This window comes from Chanos chanos, chromosome 12 (genome assembly GCF_902362185.1).
Source record: "Chanos chanos chromosome 12, fChaCha1.1, whole genome shotgun sequence".
Lineage (NCBI taxonomy): Eukaryota > Metazoa > Chordata > Actinopteri > Gonorynchiformes > Chanidae > Chanos > Chanos chanos.
Window position 1 is genome coordinate 20,435,759 of NC_044506.1, and position 27,511 is coordinate 20,463,269.

The 27,511-nt window shown below is 39.1% G+C and overlaps 1 protein-coding gene and 2 gene segments (V, D, J or C); all 3 read left to right on the forward strand.

Moving 5' to 3' along the window:
- Positions 1-888: 888 nt before the first annotated feature.
- Positions 889-3,727, forward strand: LOC115825236 (Ig kappa chain V region K29-213-like). The segment is given in 2 exon segments: positions 889-946; positions 3,402-3,727. Coding segments are annotated over 2 exon segments (378 nt in total).
- A 4,855-nt stretch (positions 3,728-8,582) lies between these two features.
- LOC115824833 (uncharacterized) lies at positions 8,583-15,370 on the forward strand. Its single transcript, XM_030788573.1, has 5 exons — positions 8,583-8,631; positions 8,748-9,072; positions 9,816-9,838; positions 14,869-14,922; positions 15,039-15,370. Exons 1-5 carry the CDS (start codon positions 8,583-8,585, stop codon positions 15,368-15,370), a joined length of 783 nt encoding a protein of 260 aa, XP_030644433.1.
- A 3,226-nt stretch (positions 15,371-18,596) lies between these two features.
- LOC115825573 (Ig kappa chain V region 3381-like) lies at positions 18,597-25,110 on the forward strand. The segment is given in 2 exon segments: positions 18,597-18,654; positions 24,785-25,110. Coding segments are annotated over 2 exon segments (378 nt in total).
- The last annotated feature ends 2,401 nt before the right edge of the window (positions 25,111-27,511 follow it).

Sequence of the window (27,511 nt, forward strand, 5' to 3'; positions counted from 1 at the left end):
TGATGATACGGAGAAAACAGGCAATTACGAAGCTCCAACGTCGCCAGAGGAAGTTTGAGCTTTCCCTGGTAGCTCAAACCGCTATCTGGGTTGTCCACGGTGCTCCTAAGGTGTTCTTCCTGGGGCTCAGCAGCATTCGTTAACTGTATTAGCTGACGTGCTAATAGCTAAGTTATCCCATGAACTCACACACAAAACGGTAGCACTGGAAACAGCAGCCACACTTCTAGCCAAAGTGTAACGAGTTAGTTTCCCTATCCTCACTGCTAACACATAGACTAGATTAATTTTTCATCAACCCACTATGCTAGACACTTTTAATCACTGTAGTGTATTACTCAGATACTTGTCCCAACATGCCCGAACTCAACTCTCAACTTTCTTCTCCCGTTCTCTCCTCTCTCCTTTTCTCTCGCCCATACTGACCCCTGACCTGAGCTTTAATTGGCTATGCCATTTCGCAAAATAAATCAGAATAAACATTTGCAATAATTTTAACAATGACAGCACAAATAGCATGCAAACAAAGCATACAATTCAAAACAATATTATTATATGTGATCCTAAATTACTGAAACTATTAATTTAACACTTTAATTTCCTACAGGGTTACATTAACTTGATTTACAAGTTTTTTCTTATTATTTTCTGGTCAGTCAGCAGATGTCAGTAGATGAATGTAGACCTGACACTGTGATGTTATAAAATGTGGAATGGTCACACATGTGTGAGTGTATCCGGTATCTGCTGTCCTCAAGACGATCATTTCCATAGAGAGAGGACACTTTGCATTGGCAGCACATGCTTGAGTGCTCTGGGAGTGTTTATAGTCCTGTGAGTTTAAGACTTGATGACTGAGAGCTGTCTGCCCCAGTAACTTAACCCACAGCAAGCATGACTTTCATCACCATCTTCATCTGGACACTGACCTGCTGGTGTTTTAAAGGTGGGAGAGATATGTAATCTGCTCACAATCTGTATGATATAAACCTGTTCAAAAAAAGTATTATACTATTATTGCCATCATCTATAATTTACTTTGTAATCATTACCATTTTATTAATTACTTCCATTGTGTTTATTTAATTTCAGAGTCCAGAGGTCAGTTTACTGTGACTCCTGGTGTGAAATCTGCTCTTCCAGGAGACACAGTCACTATCAACTGTAAAACCAGCTCTGCAGTGTTTACTGTTAGCACTGAAGATGATGATGGTAATGTTCTAGATGTTGATGTCCTAGCCTGGTACCAACACAAACCTGGAGAGGCTCCTAAGCTCCTGATTTATCAAGCAAGTTCCCGTTGGTCTGGAGTTCCAGATCGTTTCAGTGGCAGTGGATCTGGGACTGACTTCACTCTGACCATCAGTAACATCCAGACTGAAGATGCAGGAGATTATTACTGTCAGAGTTTCCATAGTGGCCCAGTGTTCACACAGTGATATAGAGCCGTACAAAAACGTCCCTCAGTGAGATTGCACAGAGACTGCACTGCTGCAGCTGGGACCTATTGCAGGTGCTGAGGGGGAGGATGTGATACAGCACAATCACACACTCTGTGGAGGAGAGGAATCACAGGACACTAACTCTAATTACAGCAACAATAATTATGCATGTCCTTCAATCAACCTGTTATGGAAATGATAGAAAGTCCATAGTGCAGCCATTTTACTCATTCTAAATGTTGGTGTCACTACAAGGAAAGGAATTTTCACATTTTGAAAAATAATTTTATATTTACTTGAAAAGGACAAGAGGAATCTGCCTCTTCAGCTTTCATCTGTTCTCCAGGTCAGACACAGGTGTGACATGTCAGCAGGGTTTGAGTTTTCCATGCACACACTGTTAGTGTTTCATACAAAATATCACACACACACATAGTGAATACTGTCAAGATGATATTCGTGTGTACAATTGTGTGTGTGTGTGTTTGTGTGTGTGTGTGTGTGTGTGTCTTTAAGCTCAGGTAGGTTCTTCTCATGTCATGTTACAAGTGTCATGTTACTGTTTTGCATTTTTATACATGAATCTGTCTAAAAACTGAATGAAAGGAAGATGGAGATAGTACTGGTGTAGACTGCAGGTATGTGGACACTATCATGGCCTGGGTTACATAAAGGGTTTATTTGAGCCTGTTTGGTGCCACATTAGTCTGCATCAGTATAACTAATGCTAGGGCTTTTCAGAGAAGGGCTTTTCACCTAGTAGTAAATTCCTTTCTGTGTGGAGCTTGCATGTTTTCCCTGTGTCTGTGTGGGTCTGCCCTGTGATGGACTGGTGACCTGTCCAGGGTGTTTCCCCATCTTTTGCCCAATGAGTGCTGGGATAAGCTTCAGCACACCATGACCCTAATTAGGATAAGCGGCTTTGAAAATTAATGAATTTAATAATGGTCAACAAGTTTAAGTTTCAAGTTTAAGTTTATTTACAGCCCTATATCACTGTTTACAGTCTCAAAGGGCTTTACATGCCCACAGGCTTACAACAAACAGAGCAGGGTGGCACCCCCTGACTTGATCCTCATAGCGGGCAAGAAAAAAACTCCTCAAAAAACCCTATATTTTTCCCACTAGGGAAAAATAGGAGAAATCTTGAGAAGGCCCACAGAGAGAGGAGACCCCTTCTAGGCCAGTCAGGCGTGTAGTATGTGCCAACCCAGTGGGCAAATTACAAAACAACACAGTGATAATGAACATGAAAACACCACTAGTAGGCAGTATAAAGAATGACATGACAGCATGGGGCTCAGTTGGGGTGGACGACACAGCCACAGCAGCCCAGGAAGCCACGAAGCCGCAGCAGCCATCAGGATGACGATAAGGAGAGAGATGACAGGGAAGGAGAGGGGGCACACCTACACCACAGTCCACACTTCTAATTGTGTTGATCATTCAGGTTTTAGTGTCCCAAGAACTTCAGAAATGATCCAGCAACATTCATGAGTAATCGCAGTTCTCTTTTTTGACACTGGTAGTCAGTAGATAACACAATATGGCCATAATACTCTGGCCTTATGAAGTGTAGAATGGTTCCATATGTGTGAACATATGAGTGCAGGGTGTCTGCTGTACTCAGGAGGAGCATTTCCATAGAGAGAGGACACTTTGCATTGGCAGCACATGCTTGAGTGCTCTGGGAGTGTTTATAGCCCTGTGAGTTTAAGACTTGATGACTGAGAGCTGCCTGCCCCAGTAACTTAACCCACAGCAAGCATGACTTTCATCACCATCTTCGTCTGGACACTGACCTGCTGCTGTTTTAAAGGTGGGAGAGATATGAAACTTATTCACATTGATATAAACCTTTTCAGATAAAGTGCTATACTATTATTACCCTTATGTGTAATTTACTTTGTAATCATTACTGTTATATTTATTACCTCCATTGTGTTTATTTAATTTCAGAGTCCAGAGGTCAGGTGACTGTGACTCAGACTCCTGAAGTGAAATCTGCTCTTCCAGGAGACACAGTCACTATCAACTGTAAAACCAGCTCTGCAGTGCTTGGTGGCGATAGTCTATCCTGGTACCAACACAAACCTGGAGAGGCCCCTAAACTCCTGATTCATGATGCAAGTGACCGTGAGTCTGGAGTTCCAGATCGTTTCAGTGGCAGTGGATCTGGGACTGACTTCACTCTGACCATCAGTAACATCCAGACTGAAGATGCAGGAGATTATTACTGTCAGAGTTACCACTACATCAGTAGCAAAGATGTGTTCACACAGTGATATAGAGCCGTACAAAAACCTCCCTCAGTCAGACTGCACAGAGACTGCACTGCTGCAGCTGGGACCTACTGCAGGTGCTGAGGGGGAGGATGTGATACAGCACAATCACACACTCTGTGGAGGAGAGGAAAGAATTACACTAATTACACTCTAATAACAATAACAATAACAATGAATGTCCTTCAAAAATATCTGTTATGAAAATCAGAGATCATTATAATATTTATATAGTCAGTCCTCCTAGTGGCTAAACTTACATTAGTGAATTTTCCAGTTTTTCTGGTTGGTTTATGTTCATCATGAGTAGTATTAATATAGTGAAATAAAGAGAAAAAAATCTTCTCCATTTTTGCTTTTCTTTTCAGTTGTACAGTTCACTGATGTTGATTACCATCTTCTGGAGCTGGCTAGAGGAGCTATGGGGCATTACTGGTTTATCTGAAATGGGGAAAACTTTACCCTGAGTGCAGAGGTAGAGAACATAGAAACATGACGTGTTAATATTCAGTGACCAGTGTGGCAAACTGCTTCTCTTTCCTGCAACAGTGATAAAATAACCAAGAAATGCTGAAAGACCAAAGCTGTCACATTAAAGGGTTTACTGTATGTGTGTGTATCAGACTTCACACACCAGATCTACTTTCTTTTCCAGAGACACACCATCCCATGCCACCCAACATGAAAAACACCAGTCAGCCTCTTAGTTGCTGAGACTAGTTTTAATTTCCAAACACAAGCCTCAAAGACGGAAAACCAACAGCATTGGCCAGGAATCGAACTTAAATTAACTGCTTGGAAGGTAGCTATGCTCACCACTATGCCACCAACACTTGAAAGTGTTTTCTAATCCAGCTCCATCTCTATCACCATGTCTGTGACTGTGAGATAAATGTCTCCATTTGTCTCAGGATTATGTCTGCAGCTTTCTGAGGACACTCTAGACATCAAGCAGATGAGAAGAACATGACCAGTGAGAAAGTGGGGTGCAACTTTTTGTCAGGTGAAGGAAGGTTGACTGATGAGTAATCCTGGAGTTACATTCTTATTGTCACAGAAAAAAAAAAGATCAAACTCAGGTTGAAAGACAGTTAAATGTCTCGTATGTGGTAGAAAGTTTACCTTTTCAACATCTCAGCTTAATCATAGAAGCTAATCATGTAATAATTCCATGATTATGTAATAACTCTCAATAATGTAATTAAATCGCCACTGAACTCCTATAAAACTGTAATGAAACCTGATCATGATATAACTTCCCAATAATATTCTTCCCAATAAACATCCCTTCCTGTGACCACCCTGGGGGTCGCAATGTGGGAAAAAGACTTGCTGATCAATTAAATAAACAGTTTGAGGGCTTCATAGTGGCTCAGTGGTAAGCACTGTTATCTCACAGCAAGACGACCCTGGGTTTGAATCCTGGCTATCTCTGTGTGGAGTTTGCACATATTTACATGGGTTTTACATGGGTTTCCTTCCACCACAAAGACATACATTCTAGGATTAGTAGTCCTGTCAGTGAACTTGACCAGGGCAAAAGACCTGGGGGGTATTCCAGAAAACAGGTTTAGTGAAATTCACCGTAAGTAGTAACCCTCCTAACAGAAGAGCCCTATGGTTTCATTCATCTAGCAAAATAAAGCTCCTCTATTACGAGGTATACTACTTACACTGAGTTAACCGACTCAGAGTGTTTCACTAAACCTGCTTTCTCGAATACCCTCCTGAGGTCTCCTAGCTAGTGTATGTGTGTGTGTGTTTGTGTTCACCGGTATTAGGATGGGTTAAATGCAGAGGTTACATTTCACTGTTCAGTGTGTGTGTGACAAATAAAGAACTTCTTTTTCATCTTCTTCTTTTTCTTCTTTTTCTTCTTCAAAATCTCTGAATACATGTTTTAATACACAGACCCATTAATATATAGGCTACAAGGTGGTATAATTAATCAGCAAATAAACTGAAACTGAAGTGGGTGGTGTAACTGATGAGTTGTTGGCACTGGTATATGGTACTGGACATAATACTCTACACAGAATAAGGATGTACAGTAAGACATGTACTGTCATGTGGAGATACAGGACATAATACTCTATACAGAATAAGGATGTACAGTAAGACATGTACTGTCATGTGGAGACACAGGACATAATACTCTATACAGAATAAGGATGTACAGTAAGACATGTACTGTCATGTGGAGATACAGGACATAATACTCTATACAGAATAAGGATGTACAGTAAGACATGTACTGTCATGTGGAGATACAGGACATTATACTCTATACAGAATAAGGATGTACAGTAAGACATGTACTGTCATGTGGAGACACAGGACATAATACTCTATACAGAATAAGGATGTACAGTAAGACATGTACTGTCATGTGGAGATACAGGACATAATACTCTATACAGAATAAGGATGTACAGTAAGACATGTACTGTCATGTGGAGACACAGGACATAATACTCTATACAGAATAAGGATGTACAGTAAGACATGTACTGTCATGTGGAGATACAGGACATAATACTCTATACAGAATAAGGATGTACAGTAAGACATGTACTGTCATGTGGAGATACAGGACATTATACTCTATACAGAATAAGGATGTACAGTAAGACATGTACTGTCATGTGGAGACACAGGACATAATACTCTATACAGAATAAGGATGTACAGTAAGACATGTACTGTCATGTGGAGATACAGGACATAATACTCTATACAGAATAAGGATGTACAGTAAGACATGTACTGTCATGTGGAGATACAGGACATTATACTCTATACAGAATAAGGATGTACAGTAAGACATGTACTGTCATGTGGAGACACAGGACATAATACTCTATACAGAATAAGGATGTACAGTAAGACATGTACTGTCATGTGGAGATACAGGACATAATACTCTATACAGAATAAGGATGTACAGTAAGACATGTACAGTCATGTGGAGATACAGGAGTAGATGAAAAAGACTGATTTATTTGGCTTTTCATCTCTTTTTTCATCTACCATACGCCAATGGCAGTGCAGCACTGTGTCATATTCACAAATAATAAATGAAAAATCATTATATTATAGCATATGATCAGTACCATTATATTATTACACATGATTATAGTATTGTCGATTTGAAAATAATGACTAACTTAAAAAACAACAACAACAACAACAACAACAACAACAACAACAAAAGCAACACATTCCCATAAAATTGACACATTATTGGTTACATGTTACTACAACATTGGCCAAGTTAAAAAACAATATCATAATATCAGGTTTTGCAAAAATAAGGTTAGCTCAATAATGTAGCAACCTCCCATTAATATAATAATTTATGACATTATTGGTACAGAGATTATTACATTATTGGTTAAGACATTTTACTGAATTATTTGGAAGTCATTACTTTATCAGGTTTTATTACATATTTGATAAAGAGGAGATTTTTGTTACATTATTAGGAGTTATTATATTATTGGGGAATTATTTTGTTATTGGGTTCTACAGCACTCAAGAACAATGACCTAATTTATATCTTTACAACGTAATTAAACATAAACTGATGGCTTCTTAACAGGAATGATACTATTGATTTACATTTTAGATTTATAGGTAGACACAGACCTGGATACAAATAATACACAGTATACTTTAGACACCTCACCCAACACTGTAGTTTATCATAAACCATTCACTCAACACTAGTTTATTATAAACCATTCATCCAACAGTGTAGTTTATTATAAACCATTCACCCAACACTGTAGTTTATTATAAACCATTCACCCAACACTGTAGTTTATTATAAACCATTAATCCAACACTGTACTTTATTATAAACCATTCACCCAACACTGAAGTGTATTATAAACCATTCACTCAACACTGTAGTTTATGACAAACCATTCACCCAGCACTGTAGTTTATCATAAACCATTCACTCAACACTGTAGTTTATTACAAACCATTCACCCAACACTGTAGTTTATCATAAACCATTCACTCAACACTGTAGTTTATTACAAACCATTCACCCAACACTGAAGTGTATTATAAACCATTCACTCAACACTGTAGTTTTTCTAAAGCCTTCACTCAACGCTGTCGTTCATCATAAACCATTCACCCAGCACTGTAGTTTATTATAAACCATTCACTCAACACTGAAATTTTTTATCATAAACCAATCACCCAACACTGAAGTGTATTATAAACCATTCACTCAACACTAGTTTTTCTAAATCCTTCACTCAACACTGTGTTTTATTATAAACCATTCACTCAACACTAGTTTTTCTAAATCCTTCACCCAACACTGTAGTTTATTCAGGTGACATGACTGTGTCACAGGTGTTAAAGTAAAGACAACTCATGTTGGGTCAAAATTTATAACAGTTTAATTTTCTAATGATCAGCACAGTCCACACTATTGATAGTGTTGATCATTCAGATTTCAGTGTCCTATTAACTTCAGAGCTTCACATAAAATTGATTCATGGTGGTGCAGTGGGTAGCGCTGTTGCCTCACAGCAAGAAATACTTGGGTTTGATTCCCAGCTGGTCCTTTCTGTGTGGAGTTTGCATGCTCTCCCTGTGTCTGTGTGGGTTTCCATGTGGCCATAATACTTTGACCTTATGAAGTGTAGAATGGTTATACATGTGTGAACATATGAGTGCAGGCTGTCTGCTGTACTCAAGAAGAACATTTCCATAGAGAGAGGATATTTTGCATTGGCAGCACATGCTTGAGTGCTCTGGGAGTGTTTATAGCCCTGTGAGTTTAAGACTTGATGACTGAGAGCTGCCTGCCCCAGTAACTTAACCCACAGCAAACATGACTTTCATCACCATTTTCATCTGGACACTTTTGTGTTGTATGAAAGGTAAAAGGATAATTATAAATATGAGTTGAACGATTATGTGTCTATTTTCATTTTTTTCTTGATGTTCTTTTCTTGTCTTTTGTCTGTGTTATTATCTATATCTGTTTTTGTTTCAGGATCCAGAGGTCAGGTCACAGTGACTCAGACTCCTGCAGTGAAAGCAGTTCTTCCAGGAGATACTGTTATAATCAGCTGTAAAACCAGCACTACACCAGCCTGTAGCCCACACTGTTTGCACTGGTACCAACACAAACCTGGACAGGCTCCTAAACTCCTGATTAAGTTTGTAAGCACCCGTCTGTCTGGAGTTCCAGCTCGTTTCAGTGGCAGTGGATCTGGGACTGACTTCACTCTGACCATCAGTAACATCCAGACTGAAGATGCAGTAGATTATTACTGTCAGAGTTTCCACTTGATCAGTAGCAAAGCTGTGTTCACACCGTGATATAGAGCCGTACAAAAACCTCCCTCAGTCAGACTGCACAGAGACTGCACTGCTGCAGCTGGGACTTACTGCAGGTGCTGAGGGGGAGGATGTGATACAGCACAATCACACACTCTGTTGAGGAGAGGAATCATACTGCACTAAGTCTAATAAAAACAACAATAATTATGAATGTCCATTAAAAATAGCTGTTTTGGAAATCAGAGAACATTATAATATTTATAATCTCAGTCCTTAGGCCAATTGCTTTAATACTTTTAATAATGAATACAGTATAATAAATCAACCAAATGTTCATGTAACAGTAAAATGAGCTAGTCCACACATGAGGACACAGCACTTAATACAGACAGTGAGACTGAAGACTTACAGACCTTCACCAGGGAATCATCCAAGGACTTTCTCTACATTTGTTAAAGGTCTACATGTGCACAGTAAATTCAGAAATTTGTTCAAAATAACATTTTCCCCTAAGATGCCTTGTGGATTTTCATATTCCAAACAGAGAACAATGTGTTCTCCAAGTTTGAGATCTGTTTTTTTCTCATGTTTGGTCGTGTGTGTTTAAGAGACTTGTGCATAAATTATAACATAAAATAAAAAAGAATTGTGAGGTCTGTCCAGACATTAACACCTTTGTTCCAGTATTTTCATCATATTATTTATCCTGGTGAGTTAAAAATCCTTAAAAAATGCCTTGTGAATTTTGATATTCCTAACATAAAAATGTGTCCTTCAGGTTTGAGATCAGTTTTTCTGCGTGTTTGTTTGTGTTTGTTTGAACCATGTGTGTGGTTATCAGATCAGTTACTGAGTCAGAGCAGTAGAGATCTGGCTGGAGGAACTGACTGAATACAACATAAAATCAACAGAGAGAAAAACAAATCAATGAAAGTCAGTGTTTTTAAACACTCAAAATGTAAAAAAAAAAAAAAAAAAAAATTGCTCAGTCACTTGTGAGATTTTTGAAGATATTGCAACAGAAAACAAAAAAAGATTTGTGAGATCTGCCCAGGACTCCAAGTTTCTGGCTGTTCCTTCTCTGTTAAACTCCAGAAAGTTGTACACAATGTCAATTTCAGTGTAATTTACAGACATTAACATCTATTGTGTTCCATGTATTTACCAACGGGTAGTGCTGTAGTATTTGTATCATTTTATGTATTCTGGTGAGAGGTGTTTATTACTTACACTGAAAAAGTGTAGTGCTGACAGATGTTCTGGAAAGGTGTGTCAGAATTAATCTGTCTGTTTTTGTCGTTTATTTACTTTGTCTTGACAGCATTTCTCCTCTGCCATCCACAGCAAACATGATGTACCGTCTCTCACAGTTATCTAATTTATTAATTTATTAAGTTTATTATTAATGAATTAGGTAACTAATGTTTTTAAAGCTGATGCCGAATGTTCAGGTGAGAATTCGATTATTGATTGACAGCCAGTTTTGCTAACTTACTATTATGTAGAACTTAAATCTATTCCCTCAGTCGATCAATACTTTTAAAAAGCAAGGCCCTTTTTTATAACTCATTTTCAAATGAGTAATGAATGTAAAGATACAAAGCTGTTGTCCTCTGACATATAATCCTGTGTACTGTCTATTCACACATATATGAAACATTATAATGAGAGAGAAACTGTTTTATACATTTTCATTTGATCTCAGACAGTGTGACAGTAACAGTCCTCTGACTTGACTTTGTTCTGATCATTTTTGTCCTGTAGACACAGAATCCATTAATGGACCACCTGTTACCTTCTGTTTATAGACCATTTGACTGGACACTGGGTGGAAATTGCATTAAAACTGAGAAACAGAGCCACTGATTTTAAAACCTCTTTCTCTTGTTATTCTACAACATGATCATATTGTTAATACCTTGTGATTTTCTATGTCAGTAGTTTTTTTGTTTATCGATGTTCTTGGTGGATTACTTGAGAAAGGGTTGATAAAGTTCTTTATTCACTTTACAGACCAACAGAGCTGTCCTGGAGACACTGGTCAACAGAGGATCAGACTCCACACATTGAAGACACTACAGGAGAAAGTTCTGCTGTGTTTTTTAGAGTCTTTAGAGGCCAGACAGTTACTAGTCAGGAGGCTGTAGAGAATGCAGAGTAAATTTTTGACTTTTCTTCCTCAGTGTAACATTTCTGGAGTTTAACATAATGTCTGAATATTCAGAGAGCAGTGTGGCATACAGCTTCTGTTTCAGGCAACACTGAGAAAAGAACCAGCAAATGCTTGTAACCCAGTAACGGGTCAAACTAAACTCCCAAATATGGTCTTCAGGGGTAAATGAAACCCAGCAGTCAAGATGGTCAGTTACACAAAATAGATTTATTAAATACAATAGAAATGTGTTATTGTCTCTCACAACAAAATGCCTTTATAAAAAAATAAATAAAAAACAACAACCAAGCATGGAATGAGCAAGGAGACAGACAGACCAGGCAGCACACTAGGACACAGTAGGGGAGTGATGAGTGAGGGTGAGAGATAGAAAAGGGAAAAAAAAACAACCAACTCACCACACCACCCCACACGATCAAACACGATACCTTGTGACTCACTACGAACCACTGCACCCAGACCAGTGAGGTATTAAAGTGCGACACACGTGCGCCCCAACTGCCCCCCGCGACGCTGCCTGGAGGGAAGAAATGAAAGACAGACTCCGACACAGAGACCCATACATTAATAATACCAGTCGTCAAAACCAAACATTCACACACCGTAACTTTTTATATCAACAAGATTAACTAAAATCCACTAAAGTAGACAACATTCGGTGCTATGACGACCCTAAAATAAAACAAAGACCAGCCACAATCACTACTTAAAACTAAAAGCAAAATGATCTAATTGATCGCTATGCACCTGCTGCGATGGACCATAGACTCAGTGACACGCCGACCATGCGGGGCCATCCATCCAGCCGACCGCGAGCTCCGCCGACAATCATCAAACCGGACACGCAAGAATCGAATTAATAACTCTGGTCACTGCTTACTTCCTGCTACCGCATTCCTGCTACCGCACACCACCTACATGTTAACCACGCGTCACAACAAGAGTCAGAGTATTAACACACACATAAGCACGCACACACACACACACACACACACACACACACGCCTTCCAAAACACCACTCAACTGGCTCAGCCCAAATTCCAAACTAAACCCACAGCAAAGATGTGAAAGGAAACCTGAAGTGGGTGCCTTCACACCTCTCTTATAGAGTTCAGAAAATTACTCTAAACTGGAAGTGTCACACCTTTGCCTTTGTCTTCTGTTTTGGATTGCTTGCCTGCCTCTGACTGCCCTTTGGTACGACCTCTGCTTGTTTTTTGGATTCCGCTTTCTGTCTAGCGTGTTGAAAGACTGTTGCCTGACACAATAAAACATTATTCATTCATTGGTGAGTCTGCAATTGAGTCCCAAGTTTTCCCTGACAGACACATTACAGTCTGGAGTTCCAGATCGTTTCAGTGGCAGTGGATCTGGGACTGACTTCACTCTGACCATCAGTAACATAAAGACTGAAGATGCAGGAGATTATTACTGTCAGAGTCGACATGACATCAGTGATAGTTCACACAGCTTTTGGTTGAAATTTTGCTGTTTAATCCATATCTTTTTTTTTTAATTCCGATCATGAACATTATTATTAATCAACGTCCTTGTTCTGATAAGGCAACTTCTCAAGAAATTTGAAAGATACAAAATATTCTGGCTTAATTCTGAATGAAAAAAGTGAGAAATACCAAGGCGACTGTATAAGAGACTGTATTAGAGTTTTCTTCTCACAGCCAACACTGTCACTGGATCAACACTAAATATAAATAAAACTTAATACAATATAAACCGTTTCATTTATAAACTACACAGTGTTACTACACTTTATTTTAATCTGATTTTAAAATGTTTTCATAAAGAGGAGAGACTTTTACTTACGTCCAACTGAAACTTTGGTGCCTCCAAAAGTCAACCACAGTGATACAAACTGGTTAAGTGGCCGTACAAAAACCTCCTGCTCTAATGACTCTGATCTCTCTGTGCTTTACAGCACATTGTTTCACACTGTTAACATTATTATTCATCAGTCTATCAATACTCATCAATCAACCCATCAACTCATTCATATTCCAACATTTACAAACATTTTTGTCATTTTGTGGCATTTTAAACATCAAGCTGACCATTAGTTTACTCATAAACAAATCCAAGATTAAAGAATCATTTCCTCACACTCATCTGTCACATGGGAACTAATTACACATCATTTCCTAAAACAATTGATAGATTTGATATTTAATAAAGAAAAAATACATCTGGATACTCACTGCCAACGTCCAGTTTGGTTCCTCCACCACTGAATCACTGAACAAAAACCCTCTAATGCAGAAACAGATGGAGTCAGAGTTGAACAATTACAGACCTGAGTATAACACATTGCCCCCTACTGGACAATGTGGGAATCTCAAATAGTTTAGTTTCTCTCTGTGACTTCTAGGAATGTGTGTTAGACAGGTTTCCTCATCCACCACAGACCTGAAGGTGTCTGCAGGAGCCTGGACAGAGTCCAGAACAGAACAAATGAGGTCCAGGTGAAGCTGATCAGGGAGAGCACTCCTGAGTTCAGACAAACCACATCACTGCTCTTCACACAGCCCAGAGACCCAGATGGACACACACATTCTCTCACATTCCTCCTCTCATTTACACACACACGCACACACACACACACACACACACGCGCCTAGAAAACATATCAAATTTGTCAAAACCAAACACACGCTCTCAGTTTATTTGCATACAACAGTACAGTCCAGATCAATAACCCAGCTGTGTAGGTGCCAAACACTTAGAGGACAAATCTCTTTCAATAATTCAACACTAAAGTCAGAGTTTAAAGATCAGACGGACCAGATAAATAGACATGGATTTATTAAATGAACGGAATAAGAAGACTAGCGACGAAGTGAAGAAGAATTCTAGTGAATCAACCAGCAGACACACACACCCATGTACACTCCCAAAGGACATTGTTACAGGACGCCCCAACCATAACTGTGACATTTCTAATTCTACAATTCCATCTTAGCCAGTTATCTTCCCTCTCTCCCTACTACAGCTGTCTTTTTATAACTGTGTATTAAAGTAATGAGTAAATACTGGGGGTGGCAGGTTAACAATGGGGATGCATTTTGGTCATTTTGCTAACAAGGGGGATGGCATCCCCCCTCATCCCCCTACAAATCACCTACTGATTGTGCTATTACTTAACATCACTAGGTCAGTAGGATTCATTTAAGCACATACATATCATAGTTTTTTTAATTTAACTTTTGTCTCACAGAAGACGTTAACAATATCGCCCTTACCTCATTGGGACGACAGCACAGATAGAATGGGAAAATCAAACAATGACAGCATGAAATTTTAATATAAAATTAGTTTCATTTTTTATTTTTATGACAGTCATTTTTAGAGTAGCTCACTCCAATCTCGGATAAGGATGGACAGAAATGCTTCAAGTAAAGTCTATATCAGTAAGTATGTAAGTTGCAAGTATTGTAAACTTATGAAACTTTTTGTATTCTTTATATATTATAAACTCTTTATAAATTTCCTACAACTCTGCGCAGTACTCAGGAAGATGATTTCCATAGAGAGAGGACACTTTGCATTGGCAGTACATGCTTGAGTGCTCTGGGAGTGTTTATAGTCCTGTGAGTTTAAGACTTGATGACTGAGAGCTGCCTGCCCCAGTAACTTAACCCACAGCAAGCATGACTTTCATCACCATCCTAATCTGTGCAATTTTCTGTTGTATGAAAGGTAAAAGGATAATTACAAATATGAGTTGAACGATTATGTGTCAATTTTCATTTTTTCCTGATGTTCTTTTTTTTGTCTTTTTTCTGTATTATTATCTATGTCTGTTTTTGTTTCAGGGTCCAGAGGTCAGGTCACAGTGACTCAGACTCCTGCAGGGAAAGCAGTTCTTCCAGGAGACACTGTTGTAATCAGCTGTAGACTCAGCACTCCACCCACAGGCTGTAGTCCACACTGTTTAGCCTGGTACCAACAGAAACCTGGAGTGGCTCCTAAACTCCTGATTTATTATACAAGCACCCGTCAGTCTGGAGTTCCAGATCGTTTCAGTGGCAGTGGATCTGGGACTGATTTTACTCTGACCATCAGTAACATCCAGACTGAAGATGCAGGAGATTATTACTGTCAGAGTTTCCACTACATCAATAGCAAATATGTGTTCACACAGTGATATAGAGCCGTACAAAAACCTCCTCAGTCAGACTGCACAGAGACTGCACTGCTAACTACAATAACAATAATTATACATGTCCATTAATAGATGTGTTATGGAAATGATAGAAAGTCCATAGTGCAGCCATTTTAATCATTCTAAATGTTGGTGTCATTACAAGAAAAGCATTATCACATTTTGAAAAATAATTTTACACTTACTTGAAAAGGAAAAGAGGAATCTTGTGAGGAATTATGGGATATCAAGTTGCCGGTCGTACACCCACTGGCCTAATTCTCCAGTCAGAAAGAATGCAGCTCTTCCAAGGAGATTATATTCACAATTTATTTGTAATTTGTCTCTGTGTGTGAGTGTGGTTTCTAAACAAGAAATAAACAATATACAATAAGGGCAATATACCAAACAAACAGGCATTGTCAACTGACAGAAACGTAATAGAAATGAACATAATCAGAATTGTAACAACGACTACACCGCTAGATGGCAGCGGAGGGCATCATGTGTTATGAGGTACAATACAACATGACTAAGCAATTATACATTTGCCGTTAGGAAACTATGTAGCCGAGTTACAGGTAAAGTGCACACAACGAATCTCAATGAACATCAATGGATAACAACACAACCATCATAAATATTACATTTACTGAGTTGTAAAACAGGCAGATTGTTCGTGCACTTTGGGCTAACTGCTTTCGTACTCGCACCAGTTATGCCAGTATGCTGTACGATATATAAAAGAATAAACGGCAGTCTGACGTGCGAACATAAGCGTACATGTAATACAACAAGCATGTAATATTAACAGAGCAAAGTAGACAACACTTACGGTGTCATTAACGCACAACAGAATCGAAATGGTTCGGCAGTACTACATAACAGGACCAACAGTGTCTCCATATAACTTTGAAGTGCGCACTAAGGAAAAAGCAAACTTTGCGCAAGTACAAACATTAACAGGGATCTTAAAGGGACAAGTCCTTTAACAACGGTAGGGAATTTTGTACAAATCTGCCTCCTCAACTTTCATCTCTACCCCAGGTCAGACACAGGTGTTGCATGTCAGCAGGGTTTGAGTTTTACATGCACACACTGTTAGTGTTTCATACAAAATTACACACACAGGAATATAGTGAATATTGTCAAGATGGCATTTGTGTGTGTATGTGTGTGCGCAAGTGTGTGTGTGCAAGTGTGTGTGTGTGTGTGTGTGTCTTTATGCCCAGGTAGGTTCTTTTCCTGTCATGTTACAAGTGTTATGTTATTGTCTTGCATTTTTATACATGACTCTATCTGAAAACTGAATGAAAGGGAGCTGGAGGTAGTACCAGTGTAGACTGCAGTTATGTGGACACCTGAACAACTTTCACCCCCCACTTCTTATACTGCTTCCCCCTCCTTTTACGTTCAGTGAGTGAGTGACTCAGTGAATTGGATCATTAAGGAAAGTAATGCTCCCTTGTCATTCAGTGAGTGAGTCATCGCTCATGGCTGTGTCCAAAATGGCACATATTACTCATATACTGATCTTAACGTAAAAGTAGTATGTAGTATGCAGTACATGAAAACATAAACATTTTGCAGTACATGACAGTTACCCAGATGATGTACTGCTCTGGTGAAAATTTGCAGTATACAAGAAGAGCTCAGTTCGTTGGGTACTGCATCCCATGATGCAACGCGGGGATTTCCAACTCTCCAAAAATTTCAAAAAACATGGCAGACATGGCAGTCATGTGACTGTGTAGTACACTGCATGCCAGTTCTCATACTTGCAGTCTATACTGTATACTAGAGTGTGGAGTAGTGTGCAGTACACAGTGTATACTGGGCCAGTATGCAGTATGCAGTGTATACTGGGCCATTTCAGACACGACCCCTGTCCCTCAGAAAGATTCAATCAGACTCCAAACAGGATTCAGTCAGAGCTGGACTCCAGTGCATTAAGTGTCATGCCATCATTTGGGGGTGTGTACATTCAGTAAGATCTCTAAACCAATGACATGTTCTCTAGATAAATACAGCCCGCCCTGATAAGGCTATTGGCTCAGGTCAGTTCTCTAAAGGGACTAAAAAACAAAAACTCACTGTATCAGTCATTGGTCTGCTGTCAACTCTCAACAAGTGAAAGAAACTTCATGAGCTTAGTGAAGCAGTCAGTGCAGACAAGTGAATCAAATCATTTAATTCACTTTAAAGATTCATTCAGAAAGAGTGAATTTTTTTATGCATCACAAAACTTTATTACAGTGAAAAGCCATTTTCTGATAAAAGACAATGTACAAGTGGCGCAATGGCTGTTAAATGTTATTTGACTCTCACTGTTAGAAACATAACCAGCTACATAACAGAAAAATTTCGTAGTGTCTTAACTGTCCCAGAAAAATGATTAAACTCAGTGACCTGAGGTTAATGGGCAGGACAGACAACTCTCATGTGGTGGGATTTGAAGTCAAGCCACAAGGTTCCAAAATGTCTAAAATAACAAAAGGTAATATTTGCTGCTTTATGGTGGATCTGCAAACTGAAATGAAAGCATTTTATAATTTTTTAGTTGAATGTAAATTTTAAAAAGCTTACATAGAATTTAGGATTACACTTGGTCTGTGCTTTAGACCAGTGATGAACAGTTTCAGGTGAACATGAATACTGTCTATTTGGAGATTTTCCTTTCCTTCTTCTCAAACACACACACACTGGCCTGTCATCCATATTTCTGGTGAAATTTTAATTTCAAATTATGGGTAACTTTATACAGCATCCTGCAGACTCTTGAAAAATATTTGTGTGCAGATGTACTGCTTTCCATTAGTGAATGTTCTCTGTCTGAGAGTAGAGCAGAAATTCTCAGTGTAGTCTCAACTACAGAACAGAATGTAACTCTTTGTGAAAATTACAGTTTTAGTGTCCAATGAACTTAAGAAAATCTTTACATAAAATGACCCAGTAACATTAATAAGTAATCACAATTCTCTTTTTTGACACTAGATGTCAGTATATAACACAATATGGCCATAATACTCTGGCCTTATGAAGTGTAGAATGGTTCCACTTGTGTGAACATATGAGTGCAGGCTGTCTGCTGTACTCAGGAAGATCATTTCCATAGAGAGAGGACACTTTGCATTGGCAGCACATGCTTGAGTGCTCTGGGAGTGTTTATAGCCCTGTGAGTTTAAGACTTGATGACTGAGAGCTGCCTGCCCCAGTAACTTAACCCACAGCAAGCATGACTTTCATCACCATCTTCATCTGGACACTGACCTGCTGCTGTTTAAAAGGTGGGAGAGATATGAAACCTATTCACAGTCTGTATGCCTGATATAATAAACATATAAAGATAACAGTTTATACTCCTATCATCCTTACACATAATTTATAATTGTAATCATCACTTCCATTGTGTTTAGCTTAAGAATCCAGAGGTCAGGGACATGTGAACATACTCATTTACATGTTGTAATTTTCAATATTAAGTATTTTTCAGAAGCAGTTACAGTCATAAGAAATATACAGTTGTAATCTGTTTTTCTTTATTAATCTAATTCATGATAGTCACCTTTCAGAGTCCAGAGGTCAGGTGACTGTGACTCAGACTCCTGTGGTGAAATCTGCTCTTCCAGGAGACACAGTCACTATCAACTGTAAAACCAGCTCTAGAGTGAGTGGTGGTGTTTATCTATCCTGGTACCAACAGAAACCTGGAGAGGCTCCTAGACTCCTGATTTATGCTGCAGACACATTAGAGTCTGGAGTTCCAGATCGTTTCAGTGGCAGTGGATCTGATACTGACTTCACTCTGACCATCAGTAACATCCAGACTGAAGATGCAGGAGATTATTATTGTCAGAGTCTACATCAGATCAGTGGTAGCTTGGTGTTCACACAGTGATATAGAGCCGTACAAAAACCTCCCTCAGTCAGACTGCACAGAGACTGCGCTGCTGCAGCTGGGACCCACTGCAGGTGCTGAGGGGGAGGATGTGATACAGCACAATCACACACTCTGTGGAGGAGAGGAATCACACTACACTAACTTTAATTACAGTAACAATGAATGTCCTTCAAAAATATCTGTTATGAAAATATGAGAACATTATAATATTTAAAGAGTCAGTCCTCCACAGACAAACCACTTTAATTATTCTCTGCGCTGTTGGCTTTTTCAACGGCATCTTGCTCACATTTTCATAAAATGATTTACATGAAAATGACAATGCCAAAATAAAAAACATGTCAGTCAAGATCATAAAAAATAATTGAATCAAAGTGATGATGTAAAAGTAAACTCTGTTCATCAATATAGTAGTGCTTTAATTACATGTGATATGATATTTTCCTACTGTGTGTGCATGTGATAATGAAAACAGAACCACACTCACTCCTACACTGTCGTAGTCTGAGATATTTTATTAGAATATGATAATGCCATATCTGTGTCTGTATATAAAACATGAGCAGGAGATGAGGTGTCTAGTGGTGTTCTGGTCGACAAACCAGACCATCTCAGTCTGGTCACCAGAGGGAACTGGAGGACTCCATACATTGTTTTTCTGATTCACCTAATCATTAGTTCATTTATATCAACTATTTATTCTTCTGTTTATGTATTTAAGTCTCTTGTATTTCTGTCTTCCTTGTCCAGTCTTTGGTCCTTTTTTGGTGCGAGTCACTGTGTCAAGTCTAAGTCCTGTGTTTGTCTTCATTTCTGTCTCTGTGTCTGTCTCTGTCTCTGTCTCTAGGTGCTTTTGGACCGAACAGTTCTAGGGTCTCATTTGATAGGAACTACCCCCTGGGGAGCTTCCCCTAGAACTACATTCGTTCTAGGGCCATTTTTCTGTTTGCATTCGCACCGCCAGTAGGAACGCTGAAGTGATGTAAGCCGGCCGACGGTATAGCAGCTAAGAGCTGTTGTTTACGACTAACCAGGATAGCTGCATGTTTTTAAGTACAAATATAATGACTTTTAAGACATTTTAAATACCTCTAAATGGAAAAAATACCATTACTGTGGCAAAAGGAATCGACAAATTAGACTACAATGGAAGAAAAAATGTCCCCCTACATTTACCACCTCAGTAGCAGTGAATGACTCGATGGGCATTGTACTTTTCGGGTGCTAGCATAGCGCTTGTGCCTGACACTTGCTTGTAGCATCGTGTTTTTTTTCCTTTTTCCCCGCCGCAGCCCTCAAATCCTAAGCTGGATAAATACATTGTTATTTTAGGTTAAAATGCAGATCACAGCCACACAAGCGGACACACAAGCACCTACCGAAGCGGAGTGTACGCTACCTCTTCAATGTATAAATATACATTGGACGTTGCAGAAATGGTCATTGCTGGGGGATATTAAATACAGGTAAATTAAAACATAAAAACCATGTCTCCCCTCCTACAATTCCAGACATTTTAAGACATTTTTAGACATGAATATCAAAAACTAAATGTAAGAAGTTCTAAAACTTTATATTTTGCACGAATCTTTAAAAATGGCGGTTGCAATCATCATATGCCTGCGTCTGGACCAATGGCTGTACACGTACGTCACAAGGTTCCTATTGCGCTGCGAAAGTACCTACCCTGAAGTAGGAGCTAAAAAAGCCCCTCAAAACGGCGTTCTAAGAACTATGATCGTTCTAAGTTCCTGTGGTGCAAACACACGTAAAAGGGGGTAGTTTCTCCAACAGTTCTAAGAACTATGGAAAAGTTCCTCTGGTGCGAAAGTGCCTTCTGTCTCCATCCAAACTCTGAATGAAAGGGGCCTGGAGGTGGTACAATAACAGGAGTGGTTCAGGTGTGGATGGCAGTTGTGTGTGTCTGTGTCTGTCAGTGAATGAGTGAGTGAATCAATGAATTACATCCTTTTGTTTATGAACAAGATGTTCCCCGTTTCATTCAATGAATGATTATTTGATTCAGTGATTTGGATCATCTCGTTGAGGAACAAGATGCCTCCTTGTCATTCACCGAGGGAGTGATAGTCCATGTCCCTCAGAAGGATTAGTTCAGACTGAAAAAAGGATTCAGTCAGAGCTGGGCTCCAGTGCATTATTTGAGGGTGTGTACATTCAATAAGTTCTTTAAACCAATGACATGCTCCTTGGATAATTAAAGCCCGTCCCTATAAGGCTATTGGCTTACGCTAAAGTCTGTTTCCTGTAAAGATGGAAAAAAGAAAAGAAAAAACACCACATCTGTCAACAAGTGAAATAGAATTTGATGAGCTCAAACTATAAATTTCAGTTCCAAAATACAGAATATAAATAAATCAACTGAAACATACTATTTTCAGGTTGTTTTTACTCTCTTTTCTTTCACCTGAATTTTCATTCAGGTGGCATCACTGTTTCACAGGTACTGTATTATAGTAAGGACAACTTGTGGTATTGACTTGAAACAGTTGAATTTCTCTAATGGGGTGGCACGTTGGTGCAGAGGGTAGCGCTGCCACCTCACAGCAAAAAGGTCCCACGTTCAATTCCCTTCTGTGTGGGGCTTGCATGTTTTCCCCGTGTCTGCGTGGGTTTCCTCCTCCTGTGAATGTGAATGTGTTTGTTTGTGTGTCTGCCCTTTGATGGATTGGTGACCTGTCCAGGGTGTTTCCCCACCTTTCGCCCAATGAGTGCGGGGGATAAGCTCCAGCACACCGTGACCCTAATTTGGATAAGCAGCTTTGATGTGTTTTACTGTCCTGTACCTGGAGAGAGCTTCACTGATTTGTTTGATCTGAATCTGTTGGATGCTGAATATCTGTGTCACGTTTCTTCAAAGAGGCTGGATGCAAGAGCAGATCAGAGTTCATTTATTTACCTCAAAAATAGCTAAAAATAGTTTACAAAGACTTACAGACTACAGGTGCTGGAACAGGACTAGGAACATGGCAGACAAGGAAACCAAACGTGCCATGAGGGAGGGAAGAGGAGGAGGAGGAGGAGGAGGAGGAGGAGAAGAAGAAGAAGAAGAAGAAGAAGAAGAAGAAGAAGAAGAAGAAGAAGAAAAAAAAAAAGCCAAAACAGAGAAACAGGGGAGACCAAGGAGTACTTATATCAAACTAAACAAGGCTTAACGAGGTATAACAAACTAAACACAGGTGAGAACAATGATTGGACTAAAAGACTAAACAGGGCTGAACCACAAACTGACAAAGAGGAGGGGAAACAAGAGAAAACAGTGAAAACAGAACCCAGACTGAACACTAGAGTGAGAACTAATGAAAAAGGGGACACAGAGGAGACAGAGGGACCAGGGTGTGACAACCTGACAACACAAACAGTGAAACAGTAGTATGATGATGAGTACAGTGCTGGAAACATCATCAGTCAGTGCTGTGATGGTGCTGCTGGTATGGGTGATGTGGGAAAAATATTGCTTTGCATTATGATTGTAACTTTCAGAGGGAAAATGTGCCTCATGACTATTGTCATGATGAAGTATTAATATTATAGGGACCTGTGCTAACTTAATTATTATATGCAGCAAAATGTATCTGCATATTAGAACAATTTATTATTTAATATGTAGAAAACATTTATTGTGTAGAAAACAAGGCCTCTGTGTGTCTGCAGGACCTGGGTGCTTCACGAGAAAGGTTATCTTTTATACCTCCACACATGTCCTTGGAAATCTCACTGTGTGAAAAGTTCTGCACTCCTTTACCTCAGTGAGAACTGTGCTTCATCTCTGAGGTTTGCTTCTCTCATGCACATGGAATAAAGAAGAAATGATTCATCACATCTGAAGTTTGTTGTCTCTGAGAATTAGCAACTCCCATTACAGGGGACTCCAAATTTCCCATACAGGAGTAAAAGGTGGAGCACAGGCAATGACACAAGAAAAGCTTGGCAGGATCGTTCTCTACATACACTACTCCAACCATCAACTGCACCCAACAGTACTGTACACTGTCCCAGATAAACCATGTGTTAGAGCAGTTTTGAGTTGTCTAGTTAATCGCATGTGTTCTTTCATAGACTCTACATCAAACATCAGTCCACTGCTCCCACTCTGGAAAAGCTGTTGTAGATTTGTTGGACTGATCACTTTGTGACAAGCTGTAATGTTGAAAGTGGTGAAGAAACTCTGACTCTTTCAATAGTCACTTAAGATGAGGATGAACCAATGAGTATCTGCAGTGAAGCTTCAGGACTTTTTGTCTAACTCAACTGAGAGAGTGTTTCTGAAGTAGGGAAATTCCTTGTGCAGGTCCTTGGTTCTCTGACATCAGTAAATTCTATGCTGCAGTTTAAATCTGTGTATGTGTGTAAGGCTGGTGAGGTCATGAGAAATGGACAGAGATACTTTCTGGATGGAGCAGTGTCAGTATCCAGGGGTTTTAAATCCCTCCAAAAGAAAGAGAGGAAACAGCAGTCCATTGGCTGACAGTGTTGTTCTTTCCACTGTGGGACTTAATTGCTATAATTGCTATTTTATTTCTTATTTATGTATGTATGTTTGTCTTTGTGTTTACTGTGCTCTATAATGTGAGTGAGATGTTTTGGAAGGGAAATCGTTTTTCTTTTCATTAATTATAATTAATTGTATGTAACATGTTTCCTCATTTCCTCTCATTTCTGTGTGTATGAGTTTCAGCCTGTTTACTTTGCCCTGTTAAGTCAGTGAGAGAGGATGGGGGGCAGATGATGGTGATGGTGTGTGTGTGTGTTTGTGTGTGTGTGTGTGTGATTTCATTTGTATGAGTAATTCAAAATAACAACAAAACCTTTGCAAAAGTTCCAAAATTTTCTCCTTTCATTAGTGAAGATAATGTGTTGTGTGTGCTCCATTTTGTCACAACATCCTTGAGGGCACATCTCTGACACCACAGAGAATTCAGACATCACCAACATCAGATTTTAATATGAAATATTTATAATAAATAATCATTTTCATAGTAAGTGAGTTCAGTCTTGAACAGTCAGACACACTGTAAGTAAAGACTGTATCAGTAAACTGTAAGTATTGTGATCATATAGAACTCTTTACTCTGTGCTGTAAGGAAGATCATTTCCATAGAGAGAGGACACTTTGCATTGACAGCACATGCTTGAGTGCTCTGGGAGTGTTTATAGCCCTGTGAGTTTAAGACTTGATGACTGAGAGCTGCCTGCCCCAGTACCTTAACCCACAGCAAGCATGACTTTCATCACCATCTTCATCTTGACACTTTTGTGTTGTTTCAAAGGTAAAAAGAAATTCATTTCACAGAATTTTTTGGTGAATTTAAAGTCTTTCATACATATGTAATCCATAGATGTATTTTTGATGTTGTGATGTGCTGCTGTTGTGAAAGTGAGAAGTATATGACCTCTTTATTTCAGTTAATCAGTCATGATAAACAGAGTGATAATGAAACAGAATATGTTGCTTGAATAATTGAAAGTGATTTTTTTTCTCATCTTTCTTATTTCAGAGTCCAGAGGTCAGGTGACTGTGACTCAGACTCCTGCAGTGAAATCTGCTCTTCCAGGAGACACAGTCACTATCAACTGTAAAACCAGCTCTGCAGTGCTTGGTGGTAATTATTTTGCCTGGTACCAACACAAACCTGGAGAGGCTCCTAAACTCCTGATTTATGATGCAAGCACCCGTCAGTCTGGAGTTCCAGATCGTTTCAGTGGCAGTGGATCTGGGACTGACTTCACTCTGACCATCAGTAACATCCAGACTGAAGATGCAGGAGATTATTACTGTCAGAGTCTACATTACATCAGTAGTAGCTATGTGTTCACACAGTGATATAGAGCCGTACAAAAACCTCCCTCAGTCAGACTGCACAGAGACTACACTGCTGCAGCTGGGACCTACTGCAGGTGCTGAGGGGGAGGATGTGATACAGCACAATCACACACTCTGTGGAGGAGAGGAATCACACTACACTAACTGTAAAGCTAATTATACATCTCCTTCAAAAATATCTGTTAGAGAAATATGAAAACAATATAATATTTTTAAAAAGCAGTCCTTAGACCAACCACTTTAATCATTCTCTGAGCTGATAGTTTTATATAAAGTGTCATGTTCACATTTTCATATAATGTTTTACATCAACATGACAAGGGAAAAAAAAAACATGTCAGTCAAGATTATAAAAAAATAAAAGAATAAAGTGATGATGTAAAATCAAAATCTGTTCATGAACACAGTTGTGTTTTAATTACATGTGATATGATATTTGCCTGCTGTGTGTTTATGTGTTAATGAAACCAGAATCACACACCCTCCCACCCTTGTAGACTTAGATATTTTATTAGAACATTATATTGTCATGTCCGTGTTTGTATTCAAAATGTGAGCAGGAGATGAGGTGTCTAGTGGTGTTCTGGTCGACAAACCAGACCATCTCAGTCTGGTCACTAGAGGGAACTGGAGGACTCTAGACATTGTTTTTCTGATTCACACAGATATTAGTTCATTTTTGTCACCTGTTTCTTCTTATGCTAATGTATTTAAGACCCTTGTGTTTCTGTCTTATCTTTGGTCTTTTGGTCAAAGTCTCTGTGTCAAGTCTAAGTCTTGTGCTTGTCTCTATCTCTGTCTCTAATGATGGGATATTTGAGACCGATGCTCAGAATCTTGCTTCACTTGCGCAAAGCATACTGGTTCAAAACACTGTGTCAAAGTTTGTACCAAATGGCCATTACCACGTGACTGATGACATCCGAAGCTTCAGATATCACCAAAACATCCGGAAGGGTTTGACAGATTTGAAGGTTTGGGGCTATCCCGTGCCCCAGCTAGTTGTAGTGAGCCCAGAGATACTGAGATATAAAATATGCAGATTACAATTAGAAAGCGGCGATCGCGAGTGTGTGAACATTTTGACAGCAGTAGTTGTTGACATTATTGGTTTTTATTCTTTATTTTGAAACTAAGACTCCCTCAACTGAAAAACGGGCATAGCAAAATAAATATGATGACAAATTTCAAGCTAAATGAAGCACAGGATGCACATAGTGTGATATCAGAACATGCTTTCCATTAATAGGTAAAATATGATAATTTTTGAGGGAATAGTTGAATTGTAGTAAATTTAGACATAATGCAGCATATACATTTCTGGAAACACTTTAATGAGTGACCAGTGGTTAACAGAAGATCCAAATGAACAGACATGGCGTTCTTAGGGTTTAACTGTACTCATTGTATCGAAACTCGAATCAAAGAGGCGTTGTATGCATTCTCTCTCCGCAGTCTCGAATTCATGGCTGCTATAATTTCTGCAAACCACCAGATGTCACTGTGCTGTTTGAAGCTGCTCCGACAGTTTGAATCTTTCTTCGGCACAATCAGGAAGAAGCCTCATAAGCTTCACAAAGGTCCGTCCATCCCTATCCATCTCCCGCTCTATCTCTATACCCGGATACCAGTGGCGGCTGGAGAGCTAGAAACAGAAGAAGTACAAACCTCACTTTCATCATTAATTTCCTCCTGTTCCCGTTAATCCGCTTGGATTAACAATTAAACAATTAACGATTCGCAGAATAATCAACACCAGTTGCGTAAACAGAGTAAATGCTTATCAGTGTCATTTTGTGATAGAGTTACTCGTTTTTGCAGACTTGTTGAAGCCTGAGTGCTAAACCTTATTGTGCGTTGCACTCAACGCTGATGCATTATACAGATAAAAGATGCCGTTTTTGCTAACGGAAAAGTTTATTCTGAGAACTGGAGATCTTCAGTAATATCCGTTTTTTAAATTTGAATGTCGTAACACAATAAAGCTACAATGTAAAACACGTTTAGGGATGAGTTTTCCAATACGTATTCAGATAATTGCCATTCTTGTTAAACAATTTCACGCTGCAGTTTTCGCTATAGCACACAAGCCTCAGACAGTCCACCGTGTTTCGCGAACATTTAAATTTGCAGAATCTTGCAAATCAGACGAGCGAATTTAACATTAATATTCCCTGACGTCGGGCAGAGAGCGAAAAGTTCATTCAAAAATTCAAATTGCAACAACGATGGGGTATTACAATGCTGCACAGTTCAGTAACGAGAAATAATACTATCACGAAATGACAATGGTAGTCATTTACTGGAGTGCAGGCACTGATACAAGACAAGCTTGGCAAGATCATTCCCTACATACACTACTCAAACCATCAGCTGCACTCAGCAGTGTATACTGTATAAA

What these genes read in the sequence shown, in the direction of transcription:
- LOC115824833 (XM_030788573.1), top strand. Translation starts at nt 8,583, where the DNA reads ATGACTTTCATCACCATTTTCATCTGGACACTTTTGTGTTGTATGAAA. An exon ending in ACTTTTGTGTTGTATGAAAG is followed by an intron (nt 8,632 to 8,747) that starts GTAAAAGGATAA and finishes TTTTTGTTTCAG; the next exon opens with GATCCAGAGGTCAGGTCACA. An exon ending in AGCAAAGCTGTGTTCACACC is followed by an intron (nt 9,073 to 9,815) that starts GTGATATAGAGC and finishes TGTGTCCTTCAG; the next exon opens with GTTTGAGATCAGTTTTTCTG.